The sequence below is a fragment of the Eurytemora carolleeae genome, unplaced genomic scaffold (genome assembly GCF_000591075.1).
Source record: "Eurytemora carolleeae unplaced genomic scaffold, Eaff_2.0 scaffold1234, whole genome shotgun sequence".
Taxonomy (NCBI): domain Eukaryota; kingdom Metazoa; phylum Arthropoda; class Copepoda; order Calanoida; family Temoridae; genus Eurytemora; species Eurytemora carolleeae.
Window position 1 is genome coordinate 22098 of NW_019397118.1, and position 10515 is coordinate 32612.

At 32.7% G+C, this 10515-nt stretch overlaps 1 protein-coding gene across 1 annotated transcript; it reads right to left on the bottom strand.

The window, feature by feature from the left end:
- Positions 1–3861: 3861 nt before the first annotated feature.
- On the bottom strand, positions 3862–7347 carry LOC111712059 (uncharacterized). Its single transcript, XM_023486569.1, has 5 exons — positions 7291–7347; positions 6141–6196; positions 5051–5136; positions 4704–4998; positions 3862–4273 (listed from the first exon to the last, which is right to left on the bottom strand). Exons 1-5 carry the CDS (start codon positions 7306–7308, stop codon positions 3991–3993), a joined length of 738 nt encoding a protein of 245 aa, XP_023342337.1. The 5' UTR covers positions 7309–7347; the 3' UTR covers positions 3862–3990.
- Between the last annotated feature and the right edge of the window lie 3168 nt (positions 7348–10515).

Consider the following 10515-nt stretch of genomic DNA (forward strand, 5'->3'; position numbering starts at 1 on the left):
AACAATAGGGAGTAATGAGTGTGATGCTTTCTATCTGAATGGCACCAGACCCCAATCCAGTGTATCAGAAACTCTTAGTCAGCTGGAATCTTGTCAACCCTCTTCTCAGTATTAATGAAGCGAAGATGGATGAATGTGCTGCCAGATTACAACCCCTGGTAGATCAATATAAACCCATACAACACCAAACTTTTGCAATAGAAAAATTCCGAGATTTGATCGCAACAACGCGATCATGTCCTGGGGACAAAAAAATCTCTTTTAAAAAGAAATTCAAAGTATTTTCAAAAATTTAAGTGTTCAGCTTTTTTAACTTTTTATTTATCAATTTAAAGAAAAAAGTAAAAGCATCAAACTTCTTGATAAATTGCTTGAATTGCGTTCTAAAGAGATAAATATTAAGAGAACAGTGTTGAAGATTACATTTAATATAAACAAACAATAAATTTCTAATTGTGCATTGTGCATTGTATCTTATCATGATTATAAGAAAAGAAGGAAAATTTTTCTCTTTTGATTATTATTATGTTCTAAAGTTTTAAAGTGAAAAGTTTACTTCAGCTCCAGGGAGATCTGAACCTGGATTCTTTCTACTCAAGAGAATTTAAACTTCTTCAACATATCATATATTTACATATAATATACTGAAACCATAGTATGCATACCTATACTTTCTATTCAAGAGAATTTAAACTTCTTCAACATATCATATATTTACATATAATATACTGAAACCATAGTATGCATACCTATACTTTCTACTCAAGAGAATTTAAACTTCTTCAACATATCATTGTCAACCATTAACTACATGACCGATTNAAACCAAATAATTTTTGCACCATTTTCTTTGTTCTCCGGTAACGGAGTCTAAACACTTTTATTATTGTGAACAAAATATTTTCATATAAAGAATTAGTGAATTTTGTTAACAATTAATTGTCATTCTTTTCAGAAGTTTTAATATATAAAAACGTCTTAGGACCAGATCTTCCTGTTAAAAACCCGGAGAAGAACCAAGGAAACAGGAATAGAACCAGGAGGGGAACAAAAACTCCGGAAGGAAATTGGGAGGGAACACCGGAAAATTAGGAGGTGAAGCAGAAGAAACATCAATTTCTTCTAGAAGAAATCAGGAGGAGCTTCAGAGAGAAATCGGGAAGAGAAACAGAAGGAGAACCAAACCCTGAAACCTAACCTGAACCTCATGTCAACCCCAACCTCTGTAAGATCTGACCCTACATTTACTCCAGTTACTCTGACCAGTCCAGAATCCCAGAACTATTCCAACTGTCCCTTCTAATCAGGAAATCTAGCTCCAGCTCCGAGTTACAGACCAGAGCCTGCTCAGGATGAGTTCCACGCAGATCACACCAAAAATGACAAACAGATTTGTATTCTAAGCTCAAACTAGAACTTCACCCAAGATCAAACACAGGATTCCAATTTTAAAGGAAAAAAAAAACATTTTAATCCTATAAACACACAAACCCAGCTTTCTGAATCTTCCCCCCCCCAAAAAAAAAAAATTAAATGTGTAGTTATCCGAGCTGACCGGACGTGTCTTTGTGAGCTCCCGGATTAAACTGACCGACATCCCAACACCGGGTTAACTTATTCACATGCTCCAATATACTTACATATAATATACAGAAACAATAGTATGCATACCTATTAGGGTTTCCACGAAATAGTCAATTCTCTTGCGCAGCAGTTGCAAGGGTTTTCACGAAATGATGTTTTTTGCACGAAATTCCGCATCATTTTCGTATCAATATGAAACCAGTTTCGCACGAAATTGCGCATTCATTCGAAATTAATAATTTTTTTCATGCGAAATTTTGGATGAATACAAAATTTAAGTCAGAACTTTTTCATGATATTGCACAGATCATTTTCGCATATAATTTTTAGCTAACCGTGAATGATTAGTTGTCAGAATGTGCCCCGCCTTAAAAGAGGTTGTCCCAAAGTACTAAAGCTATGTTTAAGGTTCATTATTTAGATTTTACAGAGATTTCAAAACTTTACCTAAATTATACCAAGGAGCTTTTTTATAGATGTTTGACTTGTGTGCTTTTTGTATGATCCTTTTATCCTATAAATGTCAAAAAGACTTAACCATTGATCTCACGGATTTATTTTATTCCTTGTTAATATCCCGGATACGAAGGTAAGTCGTTTTTGATTTTTGACGATCGTTAACGACCGCTAACGACCATAAACATCCATACCGTGCAGAGATAAATTAAATTGAGAGATGAAGCTTTCATCCTCAAATATAAAGGTGCCCACATTGGGTATCAAGATCAAGAATTAAAGAACATCAGGTCTAATTATCTTGTAGGACCCCAGCACATTTATTTTTTCACTAGAGGGAGAGTTTTTATTTGGTGTACCCCTGGTTTTGCCATGTATAGTCTGTATGTATGCTGTAGGTAGAATTTTCTATTGCTGCCTAAAAAGCAGTCTATAGCACTTCAAATGAGCTATGAGTTTCAATCTCACACCGGACTAACCAGATTTAGAGGAGTTCGGTTTCTTCTATTTAAAATCCTACGCGTTTTGGTCTATAATTAAACAATCTTTAAACGTACGGATTTGTTTATTTTATATTTTTCATTCAAAATGTATATGCTGGCAAAAAAGTATTTAAGAAAAAAAGCAAAAAAATTATGTTTAATAGGAGAAATTGTAATCGAAACTCACAACTTTCTGGAATATTGACAGAACCATTAAATCTACGTGCCCCCCCCCCCCCGTCCTCAATAAATCTAAAATTATTTTCAAAATATCCGACTGGTGATAACAAACAAAGTTTTTTTCTATTGCATTATTTATTTCAAAAAGTTTACAGCAATAAAAATCTAAGAAAATTAGCAAAATGGGGCTTGACTGTGAAGCACCCTGTAAACATATTTAATTTTATATATACGAAGATAATTTATATTTATATTAACCCCCCCGCCCTGCAATCTTATAAAAAATGTTGCTTAAAAAGATCTATTTACCCCCCTAACCCTACTAAAATAACAGTTTCTTTTACCTTTAACCCTGTAAAGACTTGGGGTCTGAAACTATTTATTGCTAAAAAGTTCTATTTAATACACCATTTCTTTTAATAAACACTATAAAATAAAATATTATTGTTTGAACTTTATACATTAACATTATACTTATCTTATCATATTATTCTAATGAAGAGAGAATTATTTTTTATTTCCTGCTATTATTCTTTAACAATGTGCATATTTCAAATATGCCGAGTACAGAAAAAAAACAAGAAAAAAGAAGAAAAACGAAAATTAAACAGGAAAAATGGTTTGGAACTCCAATGATAAGCTCTACAGGGGGAGACGTCCATTCCCCCCTCCATTTTACCTCCATTTAAAAAAATATATCTATGTATGTGTTGAAGATTAGTCATCACTGTATTAACCTTCAATCAGGTTTTCAAGTCAGGTATTCTTGAATTAGGCAACTGAAAACTAATACAAATGGAGCAGAGTGTCCCAATGAATATTGGTTTCGCCAAATTTTTATTTTATTTCTATTTATAAGATTAGATAAATTAATGGATTACTAGCCTTAGAGGGCGCTTCGCGCCCATCTTCTAAATTATTTGTGAACATGTTCTCTTTGTGTACATCGTAAAACAAAACAAAAATAATTCGCGGATTTTCACAAAAAATTTCGCGGATTTTCAAAGGCTGAACCCTGATTGGATCAGGCGCTATGAATGGACTTGGTATACTATTCCTTCTATTCATTTTTTCCTGTTCTACGGTTTTTACTTGTACACTTTTTAATTTTCAATAATATCCAAGTACGGAAAAAAATTACTATTCGAATAAAATACAATTTTTAAATCTTGACTGCCAATTTTATTTGATATTAAACAGTTGATAGATTAGATGAAAAAAACCATGAATTAATGAATTTTAATAATATTTTTGGAGGATTGATCTGCATTCTATTCTCTCCAGCTGATCATTTGCTGATCTTAATGCACTTCATCTCCCATGGGTTGACACCTTTTGTACCCTTAAGGGGCTTGGCACCCTTGAAAATTCCGCATGTTCGACAAGCTAGTTCACATTTGAATCCAGGACCGCACTTGTTTATAACCTCGCCTTTCGATCCCTTTACAACCCGACCTTGTTCATCAACCCTGTAGCAAGCTCCTGGTTTCAGACCTTTTATCATTTTAGCACGGGTTTTAGCTTGGTTCTTCGCCAGTTCTTTTAGAGCTTTGGCTTCTCTGATCTCTTCGCTGAAAAATAAATGATTAAAATGTGTGTGGAATTAGTTTTAAAAGGGGGGAGGCACGATTCACAAGGACGCCTTTGAAACCTTAATCTGATAAGCAATGTGGGAGTCGTTCTTAAAACTTCAAAATGTTTAAGTCTGTTAATTTCTCCATTTTTTTCTGAAGCAAAAAATGTGTAAGCTGAGGCTCTCCAATGAAAATATGGGTGTCTCCAACGAGAATCTGGGGGTCTCCAATAAGACAAGCCCTCCAATGAAAGGGGGTCTCCAATAGTTTTCCAATAATGATGATTTCTTCCTGGTCCGACTCCGGTTTTTGGACTTTCGAAAGGTTCGAAAAAAGGGTTGAGGATTAGGTTTTCCACAGAAAGTGAAATCTCGCAATTTCTCGGGAAGAAAAGTTTGACGCAAACTACGACTTCAAAGTTACTTACCGATCCTGTTCAGCCCAAAAATCCTCAGCATCAAAATAGTCAGTTCCTTTTTCTTCGTCAGAAGGACCAGTATTAATGCGCATTGAGTCTAAAGAATTTGGCCTACTCGGATTAAATTTTCTTGTTTTGTCATTTTCATTGGAACGTTTTTTATCAGAAGGGCACTTAATCTTGTAAAATATCTCCTCGGGTTGTTTTTCCAGCCAGTTGGCTAATTCTTCATCTGATATTTCTCTGGGTACATTTTCAAAGCTTAATTTTGTTTCCACAACTCTGGCCACGTAGTAACAAGGATCTATAAATAATGTTATCAATTATACTGTGTATGGAAGGTATAGTTTACATACCAGTGTTCTGAATGTTTCCACCAGCTTGTTCCCTGTCATCATCATCTATAATGTTGATTTCTTCCCAACTAGGCTTCATGTTTTCCCTAACACAACACTTTGATATAACTAATATATACCTAGAGTGTTGAGAATTATGAGATTGATCAGAGATAGTCATTATCAAGGTACCAATGCAAGGAAAGTTATTTTTTTTAGAGGTGTGCACATTTTTTTTACTGCAGTGTACTGTCTTTGGGCGCAAAAGTAAACACAATACGTATGTCACAGCATGACATGGATCCATTTTCACAAAAATAATCTATGAAATATTCTGGTCATAGGACACTGTTGTGTGAATTTTTAAAATTATCAAAATTAAATGCTTTTAACATCCTCGGATACTAAACGAACACTGATGCTTCTATTCTTGTTCACAAAGTCAGCCCAGAGAGAACTAGTTTCAAATTTCAATGTGTACGCAGAGAATACACGACCACAATTAACTTTCCTTGCATTAGTACTTCGGTCATTATTATCACTAATGAAGAGATCATTTATCTTTAAGGAACTTGTGTTCACCAAAATTTCGACCTGAGCTTAATTATACATCAGGTAATCTGTTTTCCTTTGCTAAGCAAACTTTTCGGTTATAATTTATTAAGTTGAGGTTTTCCATCCGTAGAAATGAAAGAAGTTATTGTTAAATCCGCCAAAAACTGTTAGCGCCGGCTTAAATCTTGAAACATTGAATACAATTTTAAGTGTAACCAACAATATTTAAGCTGCGACTCAAATTTAAGCCGCAGCTCAAATTCTTTAAATTTGGCCTCTGAAAGGTTAAGTTCTGTTATCCTGTGTTTTAGTTTTAGTTAAATTTATCTCAGTGGTACTAATTGACCAACCCTAGCAGAAATACTACGATTTAGAGTTACCATCAAAGAATGAGACTGTTTAGACGACCTAAATCTCTTTGAATTTGACAATTCTGGGATTTAATTAAATCTTCTGTCTCAAATGTAATCCTGTAATGGTAACCCTGCACATTCTTGTCTATTTACATTGTATATAATATGGGAATTGATTAGGCTGTCATAAATAATACATGTACCTAGATGATCTAGATAATTGATTCATCATCACCGTAGAGGCACAGCTAGCAAGCAACTGAATTATTTAACTTATATTATACAGAGTGTCCCAATAAACATGGGAATTCAGTGACGAATTCGATATCGTCATTGTTATAAATTAGCATTGTAATACCTAATTTCAAGAGCCATAATATTATTATGTCTGTTAAAGTTTATTTTATGAAAACGGTAAATGGTTGTAAGATGTGTCTGTAATGTCTCCGCAAGATGAACAGTGAAGACTTACTCTGTTTGTGTACTATAGTTTCCTTGTTTTACTAAGTACAACCGTCTGCAGTTAAACATAAACAAACAAATTGTGAACATAGCAGACGAAAATCTTACTGATTACAGCTTTCTTAGTAGATATCTTTATACTAAATCAAAAAATTATTTAAAAAGACGATATCGAATTCGTCACTGAATTCCCATGATTATTGGGAAACCATTGCATTAGATATTAGATATTTCTGAGGTTAAAGAGACAAGACGCCTAATTTTGAAGGGACACTCACGCAAAGAGTGGGATTCCCAATTTGAATTGACACCCTTTAAGCTTTTCGCTGATTCTCAACGGCATAGAATATTGTGAAGAGTACACTTGTTGCACATATATCTAACTTCTACTTTATTCCGTGTAGTGTCGTCTTTACCAACCTTTCCCCCTTATTTCAAAGAAGTTCAAACCAAAGAATACTCCGGCAATACCTCCGTATCTGATAAAATGGAACATGGAGCAGTGAAACGTTTTAACTAGAATAACTTAGAATACGTGAATAACTCTGCAATCCATAGCAACTTTATACCTATCAATTATTTTTGTAAAACTGTATTTTATTAATGAAATATATTCATATATTTGCAACTAGTGTCTGTGATTGAAAGCAGTCCCTGATCTTTATTTATACACAATTCAACCGAAATTTGTTTTAACAACACTACTGTTGAGTGTGAACTTAAGGCAGGTAGAGTTCCATAAATTCCTTAAATGTATGTCTAGCATAGTTTTTAAAACTTCTAATAAAATATTTATATTCTCCGACTTTATTAAAAATTAATATCTAAATTTCTGTTGAAGAAGGATAAAAGAATTATCTCTGGTTAGTTTTTTTAAATACTGAAACCTACCAATACAAGTAGAAACATAATGTGATCAGATTAAAGATTTGACTTCCACTGATTTACAGTTATCCCTGCTTAAGTAGTATTCATTGCACGTGATGGGTAATAAAAAGTTAATTTGAAGTTATTACTTCAGTTGTAAATTATTTATACTTAACCTTTGATCCAGCAGTTACAGTTTAAAGTTCATTTATTAATAAATTAATTATTATTCAACAAAAACTTTATGTGTGTTCTAAACAATAGCTAACTTCAAACATCAATTAAATTGGAGAGAAGATAATCATAAAATTAAGAACCATCAAAGAATTTTTAGGGTGGTCTTCAAAAAATATTTAAGTGTTAGTTTAAAACAAAATATTAATTTCTTTTTTAAACTAATAATGCATGGACCCATCAAGAAAAAGAAACATTCCATGATACATTCTGAGGAAATGTGTGCATTTGCAAGCCTGTCAAAGTCTTTTCTTGCTTGAATGCCCAGCTACCAGCTAAATTGATAGAATTTGTAGGACCACTAATTTTATCCTAGGAACATATGATTTAGTTTATTGAAAATTTAAACAAAAATTCTTATTCATTTTTTTAAAGATAACTTGACTAAGGCTTAAATACTATTTCTTTATGGATTTGATTTTAGTCTAAAGTCAGTGTTGATAAAGTAGCCAAATTTTAAGCTTACTTGCAAGCATTTTTTACAAGAAGTTTTGAGGCCTTTATAAAATCTTAACATGGTCTCTCCTTTGATAAACTATAAACAATTATTAGCTTTACAACCACAATTTGTAATGCAGCTTTACCCTTAGGGCAATTTGAATGATTTGATAAATGGTAATTTCAAAAAATTTAAATGTACTTTTATACGTTACAGCCTTGGAATTTTTTTTTTCAAAGCTCACTGTATCTATTCAGAGGCCGAAAAAGAATTTGAGCAACGGCTCAAATATGGCTGATTCCGCATAATATTGTATTAAAACCTATTTTTGTTTTGAAATTTGTATTTAAAATTTATTTTTACCATTAATTTAACATTCATTTACACATTTCTCTTGTCTCATTCTTTGGTTGTGTGTTTGGACTTGAAATTTTCACTTTAAAAATCTCTTTATATTTTATTTTTTTAGGGGTCATGATAAAAAGTCGACATTTATTACATTTAAAAATGTATCAACTTAACCAAAAAACGAAACACAAATTTTAGAAAGACTTTCAGGGTAACAGTTAACTTAACCCTATAAAGGCTAGGGGGTCTGAATCTATGCATTGCCTAAAAAAAAGGCCGTAGAGAATAGGTATAGGGTTAAAATGCATATACTGGTAACTAAGATAAAATAATAGACCAATAACTTTAAGTTTGGGCGCTAAGGAAGGTTGAAAAAAAGGCCCAAAAAAAAAACAGATCTCAAATTTTGACACATGTTCCTACATCCATTTTTAAGGGCTTTTCAAAAATATAATTTTTAAATCTGTAGCTTTAGTCAATAAAGTTGTGGGCCATTTCATATTTTATTACACAGACCTACCTTTTTACCGCCCTGTACCCTGCCCTATGTATTAGAAAAAAAATTTGACAAAAAAAATCCTTTAAATTACTATTCATTAAACGTCGCAACATTTCACGGTGATAGTGACAAGAATTAAAGGGAAAGGACAAAAAAAAACGATAGGGCCGGCCCAACCTGTTGAGGGGTAAAAGCTAAAATAGTAAATGGGAGACCGGAGAAGCCTAGTTTTTATTAAACTTCTTTAAATAAATTTGTAAAAAATTCTCTACAGATTGACCCCGAGAAATAAAACATATTCAAATGACTTTTTTAAATGACAAGTTTATGATGTACATGGGGTTGTACAATTTTCAGCTGTACAGTCTGCACTAGCGATCTATTTCCTTGTATATCTATGACAGTTCCTCATGAAAAAATGAAAAATCTAAAACCAAATAAAACCCAAACCTACTTATCTCGTCTTTCACTTGCATCCAAGCATTTAGATTTTACTCTAAATATTAGCAATTAGAAACTATGCAAAATTTCCACCACAATTCCATCTTTATATCATTTATCTTAAATATATCCAATTGTGTCAGCATATAATTTAAAGAGATAAAAAGAATGAATAATGGAAACTGTAGCAGAATATATAGAAGGAAGGAGGGGGTGCTTATACATGCTTATACACTGGGAGAGGGGGTCCAGAGTCCACACCACCCCCTCCCCTAGTGAATTGTTAAAGTGCACTTTTAAAGTTTAAAGGTAGTGACCGGCTATGTAAGGTAGTTGAACTGAGTATGCATTAGTTTTTTTTAAATTATTAAATAAGGACAACGAAAAATAAAGTAAAAATTACACAGTAATCTAATTAGATGGCTAGGAACATATTTCACAAAAGAAATTTGTCAAAAAATCAATGTTAAAAAATCGATTATTTCGTTTTCATTATAATATTGAATTTCTAATTTTCTTTGAATTTATTCGCAGATTTCTTCAAATTCTTCAAATGTCGTCTTTTCAATAATAACTATAGAAAATCTGCGAACATCTTTGTGAATAACGAGAAACGAGAATAATGAGATAATAGAAACTAATAATTGAACAAGATTACTTATTTTCGATGATAAGATTAATTTTTATTTTCTCAAAATGTTCCTAAACATGACGTCTGTAGTTTATTGTAGACCCCCCCCCCTAACCCCTCTAAAATACTTTTTCTTCTAAGTTCCAGCAAAATCTGCAAAAATAAAGATATAGATGTTTAAAATATTTTTATTTATTGCAGTTTAAATAAGAAAATACTTTGATTCTAAACCAGGTTTTATAAATATCAAACTGCACCTAGTCTACAATAATTACATTTCTATCAACCCCTTTTTGCTAAAGGTTAAGAGGATATAGTTGCTTTTTTATGTCAATTGTAAAATGTTTATCTGTACCAGTGCGGACTGCTAAAAATCGGCATTTTTAAACCATTTAATTTTCAAATTGGTGAATTAATTGATCTTCTCATCACTATGGTTAGATTCAAGATAGCAATGGTTGGAGCTCCAGCTATATCCAAGTTCCTGGTTGAGCTCCAGGTTTATAAATCTACCGGAGATGTGAAGGGTGCCAGGAAGATGTATGAAGGATACAGCGAGGTATCTAGAGAAGGGAAGAAACCTTGGTTGCTCTGGGGGGATATTGTTATTGCAAGGAAGAAACCCAGGCCTATTCTTGTTCTGGGTAACACAGTGCT

Coding starts and splice junctions, on each gene's coding strand:
- LOC111712059 (XM_023486569.1), bottom strand. Junction 5,137..6,140: donor CAATTATCTAGATCATCTAG/GTACATGTATTA, acceptor GTGTTGTGTTAG/GGAAAACATGAAGCCTAGTT. Junction 4,999..5,050: donor TGGAAACATTCAGAACACTG/GTATGTAAACTA, acceptor CATTATTTATAG/ATCCTTGTTACTACGTGGCC.